This window comes from Saccostrea cucullata, unplaced genomic scaffold, assembly GCF_032062105.1.
Source record: "Saccostrea cucullata isolate Sc308-1 unplaced genomic scaffold, CSIRO_AGI_Scuc_v1 ctg344, whole genome shotgun sequence".
NCBI classification, from domain to species: domain Eukaryota; kingdom Metazoa; phylum Mollusca; class Bivalvia; order Ostreida; family Ostreidae; genus Saccostrea; species Saccostrea cuccullata.
This window is the reverse complement of record NW_026933830.1, coordinates 342,849-365,722: the sequence shown is the minus strand read 5'-3', so window position 1 is coordinate 365,722 and position 22,874 is coordinate 342,849. Positions and strand designations below refer to the sequence as shown.

General features: G+C 36.4%; 2 protein-coding genes across 6 annotated transcripts in view; both read left to right on the top strand.

Moving 5' to 3' along the window:
* Nucleotides 1–1,680: 1,680 nt before the first annotated feature.
* LOC134239410 (UDP-N-acetylglucosamine--peptide N-acetylglucosaminyltransferase 110 kDa subunit-like) lies at nucleotides 1,681–12,601 on the top strand. Of its 5 annotated transcripts, XM_062721590.1 has the most exons (21): nucleotides 1,681–1,763; nucleotides 1,873–1,996; nucleotides 2,578–2,728; nucleotides 3,844–4,087; nucleotides 4,363–4,431; nucleotides 6,088–6,204; nucleotides 6,317–6,486; nucleotides 6,630–6,735; nucleotides 6,858–6,998; nucleotides 7,999–8,099; nucleotides 8,186–8,339; nucleotides 8,445–8,546; nucleotides 8,717–8,896; nucleotides 9,037–9,195; nucleotides 9,319–9,534; nucleotides 9,717–9,986; nucleotides 10,160–10,342; nucleotides 10,520–10,807; nucleotides 11,129–11,246; nucleotides 11,478–11,601; nucleotides 11,740–12,601. In XM_062721590.1, exons 2-21 carry the CDS (start codon nucleotides 1,963–1,965, stop codon nucleotides 11,912–11,914), a joined length of 3,102 nt encoding a protein of 1,033 aa, XP_062577574.1. In that variant the 5' UTR covers nucleotides 1,681–1,763; nucleotides 1,873–1,962; the 3' UTR covers nucleotides 11,915–12,601. The 5 variants fall into 5 exon arrangements, with proteins under 5 accessions (XP_062577574.1, XP_062577573.1, XP_062577575.1 ...); XM_062721589.1 differs by lacking the exon at nucleotides 1,681–1,763 and having other exon boundaries at nucleotides 1,770–1,996; XM_062721591.1 differs by lacking the exons at nucleotides 1,681–1,763; nucleotides 1,873–1,996; nucleotides 2,578–2,728 and adding an exon at nucleotides 2,866–2,943.
* Nucleotides 12,602–14,959: 2,358 nt separating this feature from the next.
* LOC134239409 (centriole and centriolar satellite protein OFD1-like) overlaps nucleotides 14,960–22,874 on the top strand; it is a 32,281-nt gene continuing 24,366 nt past the window's right edge. Inside the window, exon 1 of the mRNA XM_062721584.1 lies at nucleotides 14,960–15,066. The gene's annotated coding sequence lies outside the window, so the exon portion shown is untranslated. The remainder of the gene's footprint in view (nucleotides 15,067–22,874) is intronic.

The window sequence follows — 22,874 nt, the reverse complement described above, 5'->3', positions numbered from 1 at the left end:
GACTTTTATATTTCACATATGTATTCTTTGTGGCAAGTCCTTTCATTGGATATCAACAACTTTGACCTTTTGACCTTGACCTTAAAGATTTACGTACTTATGAAAAAAATTTTAACCTTGACCACAACTTTTGAACGGTAAGGGCTTGGGCTATCATACTTCACATATATAATCCTTGTGAGAAAACCTTTCATCAATAACTTTGAGCCTTTGATCTTGACCTTGGAGTTGACCTTCTTTTAAAAAACGTTTACTTTGGCCATAACTTTTTAACGGTCAGGATTAGGGTTTTCATTCTTCAAAAAAATCAACTTCAAAGATAATTTCTAAGAAATGACATATAATAGGATGTTCATATTAGACACAATATGTCCTAAAAAATAACATCTCACCAACAAAGACACCGAAAGCGGGGTACCACAATTCTTTGAATTTGCTTGTTAAATCTATATACTATTCCAAGTAATAGTGACCTTAGACCCCCCCCCCCCCCAAAAAAAAATCGTTGGACCTCTCATTGAAAACGCGGATTTATTTGAAATTGGTTTGATCGAAGCTTTAAAAGTCAACGACTATAACACCCCCTTACCACCTCCACCACCACCACCACCACCACCAAATATAGGTTTTTCACGTTTAATTGGAAAATGTTTACTTCTTTTGCTTGTCAAGAATTTTTTGGGGTTAGATATTTTTTTTTGGTCTGGGGTAGACCCCTCCTCTGGAAAAAAAAATCCTGAATCCTCGCCTGAAGTGGATTGTATATATTGAATTCAATTAATTGTGGTAAAAATAATTTTTTTTTTAAAATGTGACTTCTGATTGATCACAGTGTATATGTTTTATCTGGATAATGGACTCTGTTAGATTTATTCTGAATTTTATAACTCGGAGCCTTTTGTGCGAATTAGAACATCGCTTGTACGACTTAGAAATTCGTTTGTACAACCACAATTTAGTACATGTAGTTGAAGTTGTTCGAACAATTTTTTAAAGAATCGTTTGTATGATTTTTTTTTCTTCAGTAAAATCATGCTTTCGCCATAGAAAATCGTTTGTACATGTTTAAAACGGTTTTTGATAACCGTTCAAAATATTAATTTCTAACTCGTTCAAACGAATCTGCCGTTCCAACGGAAAAAAAATTATAAAATAAAAGAAATCGTTGGTAGGATTCAGAAATTTACTGTGCAATTCAAAATTTTTGCTGAGGTGTGAACATTTGTTGAATTTACCATTTTATTCAATCCATTGGGGTTCCTAACAATATTAAACTTCTTACTATTCGATATATAGGGTGTAATTTGTAGACAGTAATTAAGAAGTTTAATATTGTGAGGAACCCCTATGGATTGAATAAAATGGTAAATTCAACAGCAAAAACCTCAGTTGGCAAGTTAAGAAGACGATCTATGTGAGCGGTGATAAAAAAAAAACATCCTTGTTGAAGCTGTTCTTAAAGATCCGCCCATATTCATTGTTGGCCTTTGCGCAGAACGCATATATACGGAAAGATTCATCATGTGACCATTACGTCACTGAATTTTTGAGAGAAGATCCTTCTTTTTTAAATGAAAATAGTTTTCTCCGTTTATGAAGAGAAGTCAAACTTTAGCTTGGAAATTGATTTTATGCAAATTTTTTCATCTAATAGGCCTAGTACATGAATGAAATGTTTCCATATCAAAAGCGGTAATCAGATTGTTTGACGTCACACTAATCGTGACGTTTGAATATTCATGAGCTTCGTGTCCTCGAAGAAGGTGGGTTACATGTGCAGAGAAGGGAAAACGCTGATAAAATTGTAATTTATAGGAAACTGTTCATTTATGTGATTTACAAAAGGATTTTTCCTTTTTTCCATCGTTATAGATAGCGCACACGTACTAATTGTTCAATTTCTCGCGAGGAAGCCGACAACATCGCAGAAAATATTTGTGGTCGCCATTTTCCAGAAAGGAAATGCCAACTATGGCCCAAATCACAGACACAACAGGTACTGTGTTTATTATTTACTGGTTTAGCCGTTTTTACGACTGGCTTGCTTTGTTAGTATTTTGTTTACACAATGTTCTGCTGCTTAGTCAGCATTAGCTGACAATGATAAAACTGTCTGTTGTTTTACAGTTTTGGTTTATGGCACTGTTATTGATGCAAAACTTTTGAATTTTTACTGCGCACAATGCGTAGTACTCAGGAAAATAAAACAACTAACCTCACCTTATATTCATAACAATAAGGGATTTTGAAACCTCAATTTTTTCTGCATTTTTCTCCCATATCAAAATATTCTGTTTACAGTTATCATGGTTATGTTTTTATGTTTATTTTTAGTTTAAAGAGAGTTTTTTGTGTTTAAGCGAGTTGTCAAGGAATTACTCCTAACCTGTTTTTAAGCCTTGCATAGGTTCTAAAAGATTATTAAAAATCATGAGTTCATCCATCACACATCCCTCTTTCCTGAAAATAGAAAGTACCAATTTGCACAAAATTTTGCTAGTGTGAAATAGTTAACATATCAGAATATAGGAAGTTCCTCTCGTGTTCCTTAGTGAGACAGTATGTGTTGATTTGTAGGTTTGGCCGAGTTGGCCCATCAGGAGTACCAGGCCGGGGACTATGACAACTCAGAACAACACTGCATGCAGCTGTGGAGGCAGGAGCCAGAAAACACGGGGGTTCTACTGCTCCTCAGCTCCATACACTTCCAGTGTAGGCGCCTAGAAAGGTAGGAGACAGAAAACACGGGGTTCTACTGCTCCTCAGCTCTATACACTTCCAGTGTAGGCGCCTAGAAAGGTAGGAGACAGAAAACACGGGGGTTCTACTGCTCCTCAGCTCTATACACTTCCAGTGTAGGCGCCTAGAAAGGTAGGAGACAGAAAACACGGGGGTGCTACTGCTACTCAGCTCCATACACTTCCAGTGTAGGCGCCTAGAAAGGTAGGAGAGAGACACAGCTAGGTTATAGTCATTAAATTAAATAAACACGTGGATACTACTCTCCTCAGCTCCATACACTTCCAGTGTAGGCGCCTAGAAAGGTAGGAGACAGACACAGCTAGGTTATAGTCATTAAATTAAATAAACACGTGGATACTACTCTCCTCAGCTCCATACACTTCCAGTGTAGGTGCCTAGAAAGGTAGGAGACAGACACAGCTAGGTTATAGTCATTAAATTAAATAAACACGTGGATACACTACTTTCCTCAGCTCCATACACTTCCAGTGTAGGCGCCTAGAAAGGTAGGAGACAGACACAGCTAGATTATAGTCATTAAATTAAATAAACACGTGGATACTACTCTCCTCAGCTCCATACACTTCCAGTGTAGGCGCCTAGAAAGGTAGGAGACAGACACAGCTAGGTTATAGTCATTAAATTAAAAAAAAACGCGTGGATACTACTCTCCTCAGCTCCATACACTTCCAGTGTAGGCGCCTAGAAAGGTAGGAGACAGACACAGCTAGGTTATAGTCATTAAATTAAAAAAAACGCGTGGATACTACTCTCCTTAGCTCCATACACTTCCAGTGTAGGCGCCTAGAAAGGTAGGAGACAGACACGGCTAGGTTACAGTCATTAGATTAAAAAAACACTGGATACTGCTCTCCTTAGCTCCATACACTTCCAGTGTAGGTGCCTAGAAAGGTATGAGACGGACACATGTAGCTTAAAGTCATTAGATTAAACAAATGTTATGCAGTGTTGAACTATAAAATGCTGTGAGTGAGCTTCAATGGTAATTGCTGTTATATTTTTGATACTGAAAGAATAAAACAATTGCACAAAAATGCAGTGAACATGGGACTAAACTTCTGTTCTTGCATTATGATATAGGTCAGCATACTTCAGCCAGCTTGCCATCAAACAAAACCCCATGCTAGCGGAGGCGTACTCCAATCTAGGAAATGTGTTCAAGGAGCGAGGACAACTACAGGAAGCTCTAGAGAATTACCGGCACGCCGTCAGACTAAAGCCGGACTTCATAGATGGTTACATCAACCTGGCAGCCGCCCTGGTAGCCGCCGGAGACATGGAGCAAGCCGTACAGGCTTACGTCACAGCGCTACAGTACAACCCAGTATGTTATATCACTACATTACATAACAGAGAAAACAAGAATCACCACTGTACATTACAATAAAATGTTTGATCATATCAGTACTCAACATTACAGTTTAATGCTCTACAGAGTACAGTATAGAATTTTTGTAAATATCACAAATCTACAGTAAAATATTGAATGTTGCTTAGGTCCGAGCCCTGTATATTTGTGTCCAGACCTTTCAGTAACAGTTGTTTTGCCCTGTATTATTGTGTCCAGACCTTTCAGTAACAGTTGTTTTATCTTTCCAGGATCTCTACTGTGTGCGGAGTGACTTGGGAAATCTGCTGAAAGCTTTGGGAAGACTGGACGAGGCAAAGGTAGTGATTGCATCATTGCTATAAATAGAGACTCTACAGCTGATCCGACGCCTTAGTTCTCTCAGTGTTCTTTTGTGACATGTAGATACAAATGACTTTCATTCGTAAACCTCTCATGGAGGAAATGTTGAAGTCGTTTCATTTTGCAAATGGCCAAAAATTTTGTAGAGTTTTAGGTCATATAATAACATGAATCTGTGAATTAAAAAAAAAAGGAAAAACAATTTGTGGCAAATGATTTGCAAAATGAAAGTCTTTTGTGTCAATTTTCTTTCCATTTAGATGTGTGATTAGTTAAGAAGATGTGACTCACATTGAAAACAAAAATTGATCATGTACTGACTGACATAATTTTAAGAAGAGTATTTGCCAAAAAAATTAAACGATAACTCAATGTTACGTTCATCTTCTTAGCTATTGAATGCAGCTGGCGATAAGAGGCAACCAACATGAAGCAGCAAAACATTTCAATACAAGCCCTCATTCTTCTTACTCTTTCTGTGTCTCATGCTATGTCATGTTCTCAGGGTCCCTCCAGGATATTGAAATGTTTTGAAATGTATTTATATTGCAAATTATATGTAGAAAGTCATTTGTGTCTTCAGTGTTTTAGCTTTATTTTGAAGAATTTCATGAAGAAATAAGTTTTTAGAGTTTGACTAGAATTTATTATATGCATAGATAAAAAATATGTGAAGAAATTAAAATCTTCACTAAAAAAAGGATATGAAATGTTGTATAATTGAATCTTGTTTTGTTTTGACATAACCTGGTTTTTCTTTTGTTACTAATTTCCACTTACTTTGGCATTAATCTGAGCGTTTTCTTTATAATTTCTGTAATAGTACACGAGGTGCCACGCCTCCGTGCCAGGGATGTCTGCTGTATACAACTGGTATGACTCTATATGGTAATTATTGCCAGAAAAATTTGATGTTCTAGTGGTAAATTGGAGGTATTGTATGCTACATGTGTATGTAGTCTCAAATAAAAATCCTATAAAATCTGGAAAAAAAAGTCTCAGTGCTAACAAAATTGACATCTTTTTCAGAACAAAAAAAGAAAAAAAAATCTAAATTATAAATTTTCTCTATATAAAGAAATTCCTTCTCTACCATCACCCCGTGCTGCGCGCGCCCTGGTCCTGTCGCTGCGGTCGCTAGCGGAACACAGCCTTCTGACAGACATGTCACAAAATCAAAACTAAAGTATTCTTTGTCCTGTTAATGATTAAAAATTTAACAACATTAACTAAGACAAACTTGTCAGAAGGGTTGTTCGATTACAACTTGTCTGATTTGAAGTAGTCCGGACTTAACCAACTGTTGACAAACTTGGGCAGAGTTATGGGGAATAATGAACAGTGATAATAGAAATGTCATATGTCCAATAGTCAGGACTGCTTCAAACCAATGGTTTCTGATCTCAGTTTGACATCATACTAGTTAACTATCGATAATAGGCTGGACTTCAGTCAAGGATTAAAGGTTAAGTTGCTGAACTTTAGAGTTATGGCAAGCAGACGTCAGGAATCATATTTTATGCTCAGATGGGTTGTAAGAATTTGCGCGTTGTTCGCTCCCGCTGCGCATGCTGTTGCGCTGAATCTGTAAATTTTTCTCCCTTTTAACTTTGTATATTTTCTCTTTTGTTTAGACTTGTTATTTAAAAGCTATCGAGACACAGCCAAATTTTGCTGTGGCCTGGAGTAACTTGGGGTGTGTGTTCAATGCACAAGGAGAAATCTGGTTAGCAATCCATCACTTTGAAAAGGTAAATATTGTTTGTAGAAGAAAGATTGTTTGCATAAGTAATTGAAACTGTTGATTTGTGAAACCATTTTCTATGTCACTTTTTATTACACTCTGTTTCACTTCTATGACAGGCTGTTGCTCTAGATCCCAACTTTCTGGATGCGTATATAAACCTAGGCAATGTGTTAAAAGAAGCCAGAATATTTGACAGAGCTGTAGCAGCTTACCTGCGGGCCCTGAATCTGAGTCCCAATCATGCCGTGGTACACGGAAACCTGGCTTGTGTATACTATGAACAGGGGTAGGTCTCATCATCTGTACCAGTGTGTACAGCTGTGTTTATTAGCATCCCACTGTCAGCACATTCTTATCTATTTCAATCTTTAGAATAAATAATTTTTTTTTCTGGCATTGTAATTAAATGCACATTGTTTTATTCCTCAGATTGATTGACCTTGCCATAGACACCTACAAACGTGCCATAGAACTTCAGCCAAACTTCCCAGATGCCTACTGTAATCTTGCTAATGCACTGAAGGAGAAGGGCAAGGTGTGTACTGTCTACAATAATTTAATTAGAATCTAAAGATTTCCTAAGATTTACACTGAAATTGTCATAAGATTTAAACTAAAGATTTCGTAAGATTTATGTTTGTGTTATACGTTGATCAGGTGGTGGAGGCTGAGGAGTGCTATAACACGGCCCTAAAGCTGAGTCCTACACATGCCGACTCCCTGAACAATCTGGCCAACATCAAGAGAGAGCAGGGCAACACAGAGGAAGCTGTCAGACTGTACCTCAAAGCACTAGAGGTTAGTCCCACGGACTTGTTAACCAGTGTTGTGTATTACTAGAGAGATTAAAAGTACAGCTTACTCCACTTATATTGAACTCGGTTATTTTGAAATTCTGCTTATTTTGAAATAGAAATAAATCCCCAGTTTTTGCTTCTCATATTCTTTGCATTAAAATAACGGTTATATTGAAATCGGATATATTGAAATTTCGCTTATATTGAAGCCACTGATCGGTCCCCACAGGTGATAATGAGTTGTTTTCATAACGGTTATATTGAAGTACTCCCTAGCGGCTGTCGTTACGGTTGGTGACAGTAATTATGCCTGATTGACCAGTTGATATACAAAGGTGTGAATAATTAAGTTTTCACCTTATCTGTTTTTATACTGCATGCTCTTACGAAATAAAATTCTTCACTGTTAAATTCTTTGCGTCCACGTATATGATACGGACATATCGAGACTAAACATTTAAACGTAATATAGTACATGTAACCCCCACAGATCTAGGGAAAAAAACATAACTTTGAAATTAAATATGTACTGTTAATGGCTATTGATATGCCTAAATTCGAAATAACTAAGGGGTTGATTAACCTGAATACACTTACGATGAAATACAAGCAGCGTTCAGCAGTACTCAACCGTTTAAGGCCGGTGATTTTTTCCCAAAACGTAAATAAATGCGATCGGGGAATAATAACGGGGTTGAATTTTGTCTTTTCAATAAAATAGAAGTAAAAAAAATTAAATTTTCAAGGACTCATATTCTATGTAATCTGCTCACTGTTGTAGACAAACGATGACAAATCAATTTGTTCGGGTTTGTTCTTTATTTTAGATCGGGATTGAACTTGTAAAAATGGCGGCTTCACGATTTCGCTTATATTGAATTACAGATATATTGAAATGATTTGCATGGTCCCCTGAATTTCAATATATCCGGAGTAGGCTGTATTGCTGTATTAAGTTCAAACAAGATTTTATTAAGGATGACTTTCTTTTTTTTTTTTAGGTATATCCTGAGTTTGCTGTAGCCCATTCCAATCTGGCCAGTGTCTTACAACAGCAGGGCAAACTCCATGAGGCCCTCATGCATTACAAAGAGGCCATCAGGTGGGCATTGTTCAAAATCTTCTGTTGCCTTCTTGAAATAAATTTTTGCTATTTTAGCTCTTTTAACAAGTTTCCTTGCCTTTTAGGATCTCCCCCACGTTTGCTGATGCTTATTCTAACATGGGTAATACCTTAAAGGAGATGCAGGATATACAGGGGGCCCTGCAGTGTTACACCAGGGCCATACAGATTAATCCTGCCTTCGCCGACGCCCACAGCAATCTGGCGTCCATCCACAAGGTACATATAGGAGATGATTATGATGTGTCGGTAGTAGATCTGAGTAGATTGTTCATGAGTTGTGTGTTAGTGATCGGTAATATGTTTGTATTGTGTGTATTTTAGGATTCTGGTAACATCCCGGAGGCCATCGCTTCCTACAGAACAGCCCTAAAGTTGAAGCCTGATTTTCCTGATGCCTACTGTAACTTAGCACATTGCCTACAGGTAGGTCACTGAACAAATTGTTCTAGGTAAAGTCATCTAAAACTTTGAATTTGTACCTTATTTGGCCTAATCTATTTTCTTTCCTACAAAGTACAAACCAATTTATATTGATACAATAAATCTGAGTAGTTAATCAGTAAACAGTAAGTTGACATTGTATTGTGTTATAGATTGTGTGTGACTGGACGGACTACAGCTCGAGGATGAAGCGACTCGTTCACATTGTGAAGGATCAGCTGGCTAAGAACCGCCTGCCCTCAGTCCACCCTCACCACAGCATGCTCTACCCACTGTCTCACAAAATGAGGAAGGCTATAGCAGCCAGGCACGCTAACCTCTGTCTGGAAAAGGTAATGTCTGGAATCGGATAATGATTTAAAAACGTAAGAAAGGGGTTATGAAAATCTCGACAAGACACTAATAATATAATTTGTATAGGCTTCAGACATACTCTGTGACTAGTGTTCTGATGTATCATTTTTTTGAACAGATCAATGTTTTACACAAACCTCCCTATGACCATCCCCGGGATCTGAAGGAACCCAAGGGAAGGCTGCGGATTGGGTACGTCAGCTCGGACTTTGGGAACCACCCCACCTCTCATCTGATGCAGAGTATCCCAGGGTTCCATAACAGAGACAACGTAGAGGTAAAAATACACATGTAAAATAAGTTCACGAGTCATTCAACTTCGCTTTAGTTTTAAAAGGTGTATATTTAGTTTCTTTGTTAGATAAACAGGTATATTTATACTATTGTTTCTCTGTCACAGATTTTCTGCTATTCCCTGAGTCCTGATGATGGAACCACCTTCCGTGCCAAGATTAACGCTGAAGCTGAACACTGTATAGACTTGTCCCAGATCCCCTGTAACGGCAAGGCAGCGGACAGGATCTATGCTGACGGAATCAACATCCTGGTCAACATGAATGGCTACACGAAGGGAGCCAGAAACGAACTTTTCGCTCTCCGACCTGCCCCTATACAGGTCAGTATAGACATGATTCCAGATTGAAAACATTCTTCCCTGGTTGTGTCTTGCATAATCCAAAAAAGAAAGTGTGAATTAACTAGAAAAGGATGCTACATGCCATAGACACTGCCCTAATTTCTCTTTTGTGCTAATTAATGCAAATTGTAATCACATGTTAATGTGTGGGTGATTTGTAGGTAATGTGGTTAGGTTACCCGGGTACCAGTGGAGCTACATTTATGGACTACATCCTGACAGACGAAGTGACTTCCCCCCTAAATCTGGCTGACCAGTACTCTGAGAACCTGGCCTTTATGGCCCACACCTTCTTTATAGGAGACCACATGCAAATGTTTCCTCATCTGAAGGAGAAACTCCTGATTGAAGTCGACGGCAACGTGTCAGACAACAACATAATTCTGAATGGAGTCAACCTGGAACCTCTGAAACAGAGCGGACAGCTCAAGGTCAGTTTCTATAGATTAGGTCATAGTTCATATAAGTATAAAAAAAAACTTGAATGGTTTGAATTCATGCATTTGCAAGAGACTTGAATCCTGGAAATTTTTAAGCAGTAAGAAAATTGTTTCCTGTCAAGTATGTTGAAAAGTAATGATAAGTATGCCTATCCTTATTGCAGACTATAACCTACACTGCTGAGCACGGAGAGACCACGGATAACAATGATGGAAGCCCCGCCCAGGTGACCTTTGACTTCATGTCTCTCCCAGTTCAACCAATCATACAGACGATGACCCAGACAGGCCTCTCCCACTCCTGTATCAATGATGTCATCATTCAAAATGGAGTCACCACCAACCAGGTATAATCTGTCTCCAACACAATGTTATATTTGTTTTACTGTAAACTAATCAGTAAACTAATGCAAATGAAATACTTGAAGGCAGTGTTGACAGTCATTTGAAATTGTGTGACAGTATTTATTTAGGCAAGTTTTGTTTGGGATGATGTTATTTTTATTTTCCTCGTGATTACCTAGACAAACAACAAAGCTGCTACAGGAGAGGAGATTCCCCAGAACATCATTATCAGCGCTCGCTCCCAGTACGGACTGCCGGAGGATGCGGTGGTCTACTGTAACTTTAACCAGCTGTATAAGATTGATCCCCAGACTCTACACATGTGGATAGAGATCCTGAAGCAGGTGCCTGATGGTGTGCTGTGGCTCCTCAGATTCCCGGCCGTAGGGGAGACCAATGTTCTACAGACTGCTGCTAATGCTGGACTCTCTGCTGGACGAATCATATTCTCCCCTGTGGCACCCAAGGTATGATGGCTACCATTTCATACAAAGCTAGTGACATTCATAAGAAATTCAGAATTGCATCTATATTTGGCTTTATTTGGAAAAGAATTTTTTCTTTGAAGATATTTTTTTTTTGCAAAATTTTTTGAATTGGTTAAAATGTTTTCAAAAATAATATTCATCTTCAGTATTTTGGAACAAATTCATCAAAGTTACATTTTACTTAGAATTAAATAAATTTCAATTAAAATGGTTTAAAGAGTATTTTACATTAGATTATTGAAGGTTAGATAGTGGTTTGATATTCTGGTCTGTTAACCTGTTGATGCCTTCTTTGTACAGGAGGAGCATGTAAGACGTGGACAGTTAGCTGACGTCTGTCTAGACACACCACTGTGTAACGGTCACACGACAGGCATGGACGTCCTGTGGGCAGGAACTCCAATGGTCACTCTATTAGGTGAGGCATTAAACCCTGTAGAAAGTATTAATGGTCACTCCATTAGGTGAGGCATTAAACCCTGTAGAAAGTATTAATGGTCACTCTGTTAGGTGAGGCATTAAACCATTTTAAGCTCTGTAGAAAGTATTAATGGTCACTCTATTAAGTGAGGCATTAAACCACTGTAAGCTCAGTAGAAGTATTAGAGGATCCATATATGAAAACCGCTAACAATATAATTATTTACAGGAGAGACGTTGGCTTCCCGTGTGGCTTCCTCTCAGCTGACGACACTAGGATGTCCTGAACTGGTAGCCAGGACAAGCGAGGATTACATCAGAATCGCCTCAAAACTTGGCACAGATAAAGCTTAGTAAGTTGTCTAGCATGTGTAATTGTAAAGCACTCTCACATATTGGATGATTAATGACAAAAAATAAACAAATTGACAAATTGAAATAACTGTGACTTGAGGAACACATATTTATAATTGTTGGGAATGTTTTTGCAGTTTAAAAGCCATGAGAGCCAAGGTGTGGAAAGCGAGGATAGCCAGTCCACTGTTTAACTGTAAAACCTACGCCAGAAACATGGAGGTGTTGTACAGGAAGATGTGGCAGAAGTATGTTAACGGAGAAGATCCCAGTCACATCGTGGACACGTCCAAACACCGAATGTCCTCATGATCCCTCCTCAGTGTGTCCTTATCTAGGTCACCTGTGACACTGCCCCCCAGAGCTAATGTAATAGTGCTGTGTAACAGACAACTATGCCCCCCGTTACAGTGACTCCAGATAATATATACTATACTGTAAATTACACATACCATCATTGTACGAGATTAACCACTGTAACTGTGCATAGAGACGATGTAACAAGTATTTATTTCCTGTGTGTGTTTATGGTGCATGTATCTATTGTGTTAGGAGAGTCTGTTAACATCTCCTTAACCTGTACATTGATCTGTTCTTGTTATCAATGGTTTTCTTGGCTTGATTTTAGTTCTAGATTTAAAGCAATGATTTTTTGATTGCTTTTAGAAGTTATATTCCTATTTTGATTAAGATGTGATGAGCGAGTGAATAATTATGCATCTGAAAATGTTGGAAATGATGTTTGACTAATATGAAAATTCCTAAACATAATGTGCTGAAATGAAATGGCTGTCATGTTGTTTTGAGTGATTGTTGAATCTTTTTTTATGGCAAGTAAATTTAATAGTTAAAGCTTGTCTTCCATTGAAATGATAGTATGATGATGCAAAGAGAGAGAGAGAGAGAGAGAGAGAGATTAATGAAATGATGTATGCAGGAGCCATTGAATATTTTTGTTTATGTCTGAAAAAAAATCATTAAACCTGAAACTGTTTTGTTTTCAAGAGTTGAGTGCATTCAGAGATTGGAATGTATAGTTTGTCCATTTGTAGCTACATCGAAAAATGGGTTAGTGCCCTTTCTATATCTAGAAGGTATAAAAATATGAAAGGAGTGAGATGAGCAGTTTTCTTCTTACTGTCATTGATCCTAGGTCAAGACAAGCTTCTGCAACATTAGAAATAATTAGTGGAGTATGCATACCAAATATGAAGTCTCTATCTGTCATGTTTCAAAATTTATGGCGAAGGTTAATGTTTGCAGACAAACAAACAAACAGGCAGACAGGATAAAAACAATATATGCCCCGGATCTATCAATCCTGGTGCATAAAAAGTTATTGAGGGTATTCAATATCAAATCTATGCATTGCAAAGTGAAATGTGCAATTACGTAAAAAATGTAATTTAAAAGGACAGTGAGGTATCTGTGAACTACATACAGCACTGACGAGGTAGAAGCAGTCAGGTGTACCAAAGTGAAGGGTTTTAACACCCCAGGACTGAAAAAGGAGATGGCAAAGCTACTATGGTGTATGAGTCTTGTACAGTTTAAATGCTTAATCAGGATAGTTGTCTTAACTCCAAGGAACGAACACATTCTTATCGGGTTGTATGTACTCGGTGAGTGTCGTAAACTTCAGGGTCATTTGCAAAGGAAAATACACATGATGCAGGGAATGGAATAAAACCCAAGATTATGTGATCAAGTTTCAACTTAAAGATAGCATAAAATACCTAATATATCTTCATAGTATGTCCTACAGAACAAATAAAGCAGACATGAAGAAAGTTGGTTTTTATTCTCCGTGTTTCTGGGTCCATTGCTCGGTCGAAATTGAAATTTTTCACCATTAAAAAATATACCAGCGGGGTCTTTTAAAATAAACCAACATTTTTTAGGACAACTTAAACCATAAAAAAATTAATTTGCAAAAAATCCTATCATTCAGAAAATTTACGTCGAAGTTCAAGGTCGTCATTGTCTATTATTAAAAATATCGTATATATTTGCAAAAAAACGGTCATGTTTACATTTCTCGGGGGAAAACCCAACTATGACGTCACACATTCCTGAAATTTTTTCCGTCAACAACCATGTAAAAATATTTTTTGCGTTCTGAAATTTACAAAATACCCTACCATGTACATATTATGGCCCGTTTTTATGATTTTATACTACCCGTTTTTATCGTGTATGATCTTACTGAACTAAGAGGTCCACTATGACGTCAAAGACGCACTGGACGCGCAGAGTAGGGAAACGGCAGAGTGGATTAATCTATTCCGTAATTTGATAATATTTGCAAGAAATTTTGAATGTTTTAAGATATTTTTATACTAGATGGTGAACGCAAACAAACAGTCAAAAAAATTATACAAGTACTGTGGTGGTTTCAATCTCGTTTTGTACATATTTTATCTGAGATTATGATGTAAATCAACTGAGTCACGTGACCATACATCCTTCATCCCCTTAAAGATAGCATAATCTTCATAGGCGTCAGAAGCAAATTGAAGAAAGTTGGGGGGCTAATTGAAAGGGGGGCTAAACCAACATAAAAAGGTAAACCCCAATTTCCAATGTCTATATTATGTATATATTTGCAAAAAAAGGAGGGGGGCTACGCTTATGATCTTAGGTTTTATTCCATTCCAAGATGCTCTCAAAAACAGCAATATTGGGCCTATGGCCTTGACCATGTAATGCTATCGCCTTTGAAATTGATCTGAAAGAAAGCTATTAATCAAAGGTGATCAAACTGATATATAGAAAATACATTGGAAATATCAGGAAAGCAAAGACATGGTCACATTGTTGCAAACCACAGCCAAAATGTACGATCCTCTCCAATAGAGTTTATGTGAACACTGAACAGAGGCTTGAGACGATGGTAGTATAGATAATTCATGTTTGTTCAAATCATGACCCTTGGCTGTAGGATGAGGCAGAAATGATGGATCAAAGTTTAACATATAGGGATACTAGTAGGAAAAGACTTTAAATATTTTCCTAGGAACAGCATTAAAGCCATGATTAGGCATATAATTTATGTGGAAGCATCTGCAGGTTACGCAGATTCAGATTTATTCAAATCATTACCCCTGGTAGCATGATCAGGACATCATTTGTGATCAATGTTTTACATTAGAAAACGCAGGAAAAAATCGGATGATGAACAGGGCATTAGTTACTTGGGTGAACGTTGTGGCCAGTGGTTATACATCCGGCGTGAAAAAAAAGATTATTTCAAATCAAAATTTCAATAAATGAATAAATAATGGGATTCCTTCGTTTCTTGAAGCATCAAATTTTATGAAATAATATTAGTTAATTTATTTTGTCATTCAAAATTTCGCGGGCTGGTCAGTCAAAGCTTCGAGTGATATTGATCAGCAGCGTTAGCGAGACGCTTGTAGGAAGTGCGTTTACAGGAAGAAATTTTACGGAAAAATAAGCAGAAGGTAATGTCATTAAAATTTGCTTGAAAGGTTTCTCTTAATATTGACATGTATTTTTGCAGTGAGCAAATTATATTTCTGACGCAAAGTTTTGTTATTCTCACGTGCACAAAGGCAGTTTTTACTGTTGACGTGTTCCGTGAGGAAAAAAAAGACATTACCCGCGAGCGGGATTTACGAAAAGACGTAAAGAAATTAATTTTATTAAAGGTTTCAATCTGCTTTTTCACAAATGCCCCAAGAGATGCCGCCGATGCCCCTTATTTTGTAATAAATAAACAAAAAAATTTTGATACATTTTGAAAAATTCCGGAACACAATTCAACACAAAAATGGAGGCCATGCAGTGTTTATATCGATAAAATTAATATATGTCAACTGTGCTAGCAGATGTAATTGCAGTAGTAATTGCTCCTTATTCTAAAAGTGTATATTATCAAAGACAGAGATGCCAGATGTGGAAATTTTTACAGAACATGATACTTTGCTGCATAAGTTTACCATAAACAATACAGTGATCAAAATAGCCATGGTAGTCATCCATTGACAATGTCTTTAGGAGAATTTACAACTAGTAATGCATTTCTAAATTGAAATATAAAATAAGCACATTAGACATTACTAAAATAAAGTATTATATTTAAAAATTTTGATAATGTTAAAGTTATTTATTCATACTATATTACACATTATTTTAAGAAAAAATTCACAATTTCAGTTTTAAATCAAGGATACAACTCATGTCCCTTATTTTCCATTCACCATCTATTTAAAGCTTGAAACTGAAGACTGGCGGCCAAGTTAAACTACAACATTTGCCATGAATATTAAACAATTGTTTTTTATAATTTCCACATTGCCATGTATGAATAAACAGTAAAAATTAATGATGGTGTTAATATTAATAAAGTTTTATCTTGTTGTTTATTTTTTTTCTTTATAAACGGTGTGTTCCTAAATTTTGGCCATGTTGACTATGTAAATATTGATGACTGTTCTAATTCCACATAATTTTAGCAAAACAGATTTGCAACAATATCTAAGAAAGACTCTCACTGATTAAAGGCACGTGCCAAAATAGTCTTTTTTTATTTTTCTTTTCTTTTTAAATATATTCTAAACGTAAATCATATTTTTCATATCAATGAAAATTCTGTTTGTAATATTATTTACGTATATTCTTGATTTCTAAAAACATCGTAGACTTCACATCTTATAAGTTCATCACCAAAAACGAGTTATCGCCCTTTGAAGTATGATACGCTTTAAGCACAGAACATGAAAATAATTAATTTTACTGTCAGTTATGCTTTACTGAAATTAATTTTTATGAAAAACATCGTGTAAAAACATATGTAAGGGCATTTCGGTGATTCTGATGGGCATTTCGGTGATTTTAGGGGCATTTCGGTGATTACGGGGCATTTCGGTGATTCGTGTTACCCGTTTCAATCTGCTTTTTCAAACGGAGATATGCATGTAATAACATTTTGATACATGAATAACACAATTCTGAGAGCATTGATAAAATTAATATATGAAAGATTCTGTATACTGTACATGCCAGTAGGCAAAATAGTCATGGTAGTCATCCATTGACAATCCGGAGAGCAACAGTGGCACCCATTGAAAAAAGTTATTTATTGTGCAGAAAAAATTCACTGTTTCTCGATTTATTTTTCCTTAAAATTTTGAGATGGCGGTTTGAAAAACAATTGTTTTTCAAACCGCCATCTAAAAATGTTACTATACCGTGTGTTCCTAAATTATTCTTGTACTGTTTCCACAACAAAACAATTTAACATTCCTTATACAGGAATGTAACTTAATTGCAAATAGCTTTCCTGGGCTTGAATGGAAACCAACGAAAATTTTGCTTATGTACACTGCCATTTTTTAGACAGCAAGATAATTCGGTCCTTCGCGTTTTGTGAAGGTATAAAATATGAGAATATAATTGGTAGGTTCAAAGGAATTGTTTTAAATTACTTTTGTATAGCTGAGGTAAGAATTTGGAGAAATTAATCCAAAAATGAGCGCAACTTTTTGTTCGCAATACATATTTTATTCATTTTTTTTTCAATGGGTGGCACTGCAGCTCTCTTGTCATTAATCCCTATTTTTTTCAGACCAGCGAGCTACAGATCTGCGGCTACCTTCAAAGTTGAAATGAATTTGATTTTTGTTAGATTGATTGATCAACGCCTCTTTCGAGAATTTTCCACTCTAACTTATCATGCTTATAGAGACCTTTATATATATGCCGGCAAAGGGCTTAATTAATTTACCTCTAGAACATTATGCAGTCTGCATTCAATTCAGTATTGAGCAGTGCATGATGAATCTTGATCCTTCCAAGCCTTACATGATACAGTGCCTCATTTTTTTTTTTTAAGAGGTCTCATTCGAAGGACTCGCAACTTTCACTTCAGAATGCCAAGCACTATGTTGTCTTGACGAGAAACTATTTTTGGTCAGTCCCAGCCAGGGTTCAAACCCACGACTTTCCCATCACGGAGCAAACACTCCAGAGCCTACCGAGCTACTGTGATGATAATTTTTGTAGAAAATAAAAGAATGAAAGCAGACTTATATGCGACTTTGATTAGCATAAAATTTTGTACTTTATTACCAGAGGACAGGCTTCTGACAGCTGAAATTACATCTATCATTGCCCATATTATTGACTAAATTTTCAAAAAAGGAACAACTTTATTGAACCGTTGACCATAAAAAGGGCATTAAAATTAAATGTCAATATTGGGAACTTTGATAGATATAAGATTGCATGTGTGATCCAAAAAAAACCAAATCAAATTCTAAAATTATAATAAATGTAGGTAGAAGTTGAGATTAAAATGAAAGTTCGCTGAAATAAGCATTATGCACTGAAACACTATAGTACAGCTCTATGTTCATGAAATTAAAAAAATGAAGATTAATTTTACATGAACATTATTATATCACAATAATATATACTGGTTATCCCCTCACCATCCTCAGTCATTCTGGGTATAAGTCTATCTCCAAAAAGCATGAGGAGTAAAGCAGGGTTGGAATATTACCTTAGTAAAATTACAATATTGACCAATTATTGTCCAGATGTTCTTTATACATATGTATATTTGAGTGCACAGAATTTATTTGACTAGTGACTGTTCCATCAACATGTTCCAAAGGCGATTTCATTGAATTTGGACAATTCTGGCTAAAATAGATAATATTTCCATTTCCTATTGTTTTCTCTATGATAAACACTATAAAATTGAATCTTGTTAATTTCATGGTAATACCCTGTGGTATGTATATTTCTCTATTACTGAAAGGTCAGGTGTCAACCTGCATGTAATTATCACTGGCGTGTAAATATGCTAAAAGAAAAAATAGATGTTTTGTTTAATTGTTTACTAAGTAATTTGATATAATATATCTTTTTAACAAACAAAATAAATAATGAATTATCTTCGGCTCGAAAGCAAGTCACTAGCGCACGCTGTCCACTATCACGGAGACCGAGAACTCCGCTTCCTGGTAAACAGCCACGTGGAGAAATTGACATTACCACATGGATCTGCACGTACTCCATCATCTGATACAGACATCGTCCCTTAGTCATTACCACCCAAATTCTTACGCAACTCAACTTCTTCTGTTATTTTAACATCCATACAAATCGGTTTCCTGACCATGCTGACCAACTCCCGTTTCATCAACTGCAACATTGCATTCAATATGGCGGCGGAGAAGTGACATAGTGCCTATATATGTTCGTGCTTCCGACAACCTAAATCTAGGTCACATATATAATTAAAGTTAACAAGATTACTTTGATCATAATTTAAAATTCTTTTGTTGTTTATTTTATAAATGTTGATATTTGACTACGGTAACTAAATAATCAATAAATTTGTTTCATGTTTTTTGGGGCTATTTTTAGCTCACCTGAGCCGAAGACTCAAGTGAGCTTTTCTGATCAAATTTTGTCCGTCGTCCGTCCGTCTGTCCGTCCGTCTGTCTGTCCGTCTGTAAACTTTTCACATTTTCGACTTCTTCTCAAGAACCACAGGGCCAATTTTGACCAAACTTGGTACAAAGCATCCTTGGGTGAAGGGGAATTTAAATTGTTAAAATGAAGGGACATATCCCCTCGCAAGGGGAGATATATATAAAGACAAAAATAGGGTTGGGTCATTAAAAAATCTTCTCAAGAACCACTGGGCCAGTAAAGCTGAAACTTATGTGGAAGCATCCTGGGGTAGTGTAGATTCTGAATTGTTCACATCATGACCCCCGGGGGAAGGGCGGGGCCACAATGGGGGATCAAAGTTTTATATAGAAATATATAGGAAAAATCTTTGAAAATCTTCTTCTCAAGAACCACTGGGCCAGAAAAGCTGAAACTTATGTGGAAGCATCCTGGTATAGTGTAGATTCTAAATTGTTCACATCATGACCCCCGGGGGAAGGGCGGGGCCACAATGGGGGATCAAAGTTTTATATAGAAATATATAGGAAAAATCTTTGAAAATCTTCTTCTCAAGAACCACTGGGGCAGAAAAGCTGAAACTTATGTGGAAGCATCCTGGTATAGTGTAGATTCTAAATTGTTCAAATCATGACACCCGGGGGAAGGGCGGGGCCACAATAGGATATCAAAGTTTTACATAGAAAGATATAGGAAAAATCTTTGAAAATCTTCTGCTCAAGAACCACTGGGCCAGAAAAGCTGAAACTTATGTGGAAGCATCCTGGTATAATGTAGATTCTAAATTCGCCCGTTATGCAAATTATCCCATGTTTCCCAATAATTGTTGATGCCCTGGCATACCCTCAAAACTAGACAGTGATTCCTTAAATAATACAATGGGGTATTTCCATTGATGTGCTGACAGAAAACTCATGAACAGAGACATATTTATTGAGGATGTTACATTAGCTAATGAAAAAAAAATCTTATTAACAATAAGGATGAACTGGATGAGAGATAGGCACGGAAGTTTTCTATTGTTCTATCTGATTTTTACCTGCTTGTTTTGTCTGTAAACAGTTTAACCTATTATTAAGCAGCCGTACAGTAGCAATCACCTACCTGTCCTGTGAAAACTGGACATTTTTTATTGCTTACTAAACCTGTGTCACTTTATGCCATCTATACCAATATTGAGCTTAATTTCAGCATTGGATGTCATTCATCATTTCAGGCATCAAGTCCATGGAGAGGCTATTTCTAACTGAAAATGATGTTTACGCAAATGATGTTATCTCTTCATCATGATGACTTTGACAATTATTCAATATTTTTTCAAATTTTTAAAAGAGTTGTCAGCAACTTATCAACGTTACATGTATGTGTTAAAATGATATTAATTGACTTTGACACCATAATTAAACTTATTTTTACCCTCTTAAAAGCAAAATTGTCATTGTTTAAATGAATTTATTCAATACAAAGTGATTTTTGACACTTGTCAAAAAATATGAGAGGAAAAAGGTGTTTTGTTTTTATTTCCACTCAGAATATTTTCCTAGTAGGTCAACTATATAACAAAGAATACAGGTACACCCTTGCATGAAATTCTTTTTTGATAAGCAAATTTTTGACATTCCAACTTCAGCTTTAAATTTTATAAATTAACCCGTTTCACTAGATGCTGGCATAAAATTATACCATAGTTAAAAAAAGTACATTGTAATCAATTTTTTCAAAATATCAATTAGTATTTTTAGGTCACCTGAGTAAACTCAGGTGAGGCCAAAATAAAATTATAGTTTGTTTGGAATTGCCTCCCGCCTCATTAAAATGCCCCCTCCTAAATAAAATTTATTGACTAAAAGCAGGAAGATTTTTTTTTTATTTAATCAATTTTTTTTTGCCCATTACATGTATCACATAGTGTCAGATATATGTAAAAATTAGGGATTTTTTTGTTGATGGTAGATACTTTTTTTTAAAGTCAGATAATGTATTTACTGTTTACTGAGATTTTTATCAAAAAATTAAAATTTATCTTCAATTAAAAAAAAAAAAATTTCCCTCCCTCCATCCTGTGCCTGAAACCCTTCAGGCGGCAATTCCAAACGAACAATTTTTTAAGGATGGCCTGACCTATTGCTATCCGTTTTTGTCTGTCGTCGTACGTCGTTCGTAAACTTTTGAACATTTTTAACTTCTTCTCTGGAACTACTGAACCAATTTCAACCAAATTTGCTATATAGCATCTATGGGTGAAGGGGAACAAAAATTATGAATTTCATGGTCCCTGCCCCCCTGGGGCCTGAGGGATGGGGCCAAAACCACTAAAATTAATGCAATCTTTAAAAATCTTCTTCTTTACTCCTGGACATCAAGAAGTCAAACTGTTGATATGATTGTAATCAGCACTGAGTCCTCTACCAAAATTGTGAAATTCATGGCCCCTGGGTCAGGGGTTCTGGTGTTAGGGCGGGGCTATATAGATCATATATTAAAAGTGCATTGATTCTTTGAAAATCTTCTTATCTGCTCCTGGATATTTAATTAACTAACTAAGGACATAGTTATGACGATCAAGAGTTCCTCTTCAAAGATTGTGAATTTCATGGCCCCTGGGTCAGGGGCTCTGGTGTTAGGGCGGGGCTATATAGATCATATATTAAAAGTGCATTGATTCTTTGAAAATCTTCTTATCTGCTCCTGGATATTTAATTAACTAACTAAGGACATAGTTATGATGATCAAGAGTTCCTCTTCTAAAATTGTGAATTTCATGGCCCCTGGGTCAGGGGTTCTGGTGTTAGGGTGGGGCTTTATACACATGTAGATCATATAGTAAAAGAGCATTATTTCTTTGAAAATCTTCTTCTCTGCTCTTGGTTATTAAACAAACTAAGAACATAGTTATGATGACCAAGATTCCTCTTCAAAAATTGTGAATTTCATGGCCCCTGGGTCAGGGGCTCTGGTGTTAGGGCGGGGCTATACAGATCATATATTAAAAGTGCATTGATTCTTTGAAAATCTTCTTATCTGCTCCTGGATATTTAATTAACTAACTAAGGACATAGTTATGATGATCAAGAGTTCCTCTTCTAAAATTGTGAATTTCATGGCCCCTGGGTCAGGGGTTCTGGTGTTAGGGTGCGGCTATATACATTGTAGATCATATAGTAAAAGAGCATTATTTCTTTGAAAATCTTCTTCTCTGCTCCTGGGTATTAAATTAACTAACTAAAAACAAAGTTATGATGACCAAGATTCCTCTTCAAGAATTGTGAATTTCATGGCCCCTGGGTCAGGGGCTCTGGTGTTAGGGCGGGCTATACAGATCATATATTAAAAGTGCATTGATTCTTTGAAAATCTTCTTATCTGCTCCTGGATATTTAATTAACTAACTAAGGACATAGTTATGATGATCAAGAGTTCCTCTTCTAAAATTGTGAATTTCATGGCCCCTGGGTCAGGGGTTCTGGTGTTAGGGTGCAGCTATATACATTGTAGATCATATAGTAAAGGTGCATTATTTCTTTGAAAATCTTCTTCTCTGCTCCTGGGTATTAAATAAACTAAGAACATAGTTATGATGACCAAGAGTGCTTCATCAAAAATTGTGAATTTCATGGCCCCTTGGGCAGGGGCTCTGGTGTTAGGGCGGGGCTCTATTGATTGTATAGTAAAAAAACATTATTTCTTTGAAAATCTTCTTCTCTGCTCCTGGGTATTAAAGAAACCAACTAAGTACATAGTTATGATTAAAAGGAGTGCATCCTCCAAAATTGTGAATTTTATGGCCCCAGGGTCAGGGGTTCTGGTGTTAGGGCGGGGCTCCATTG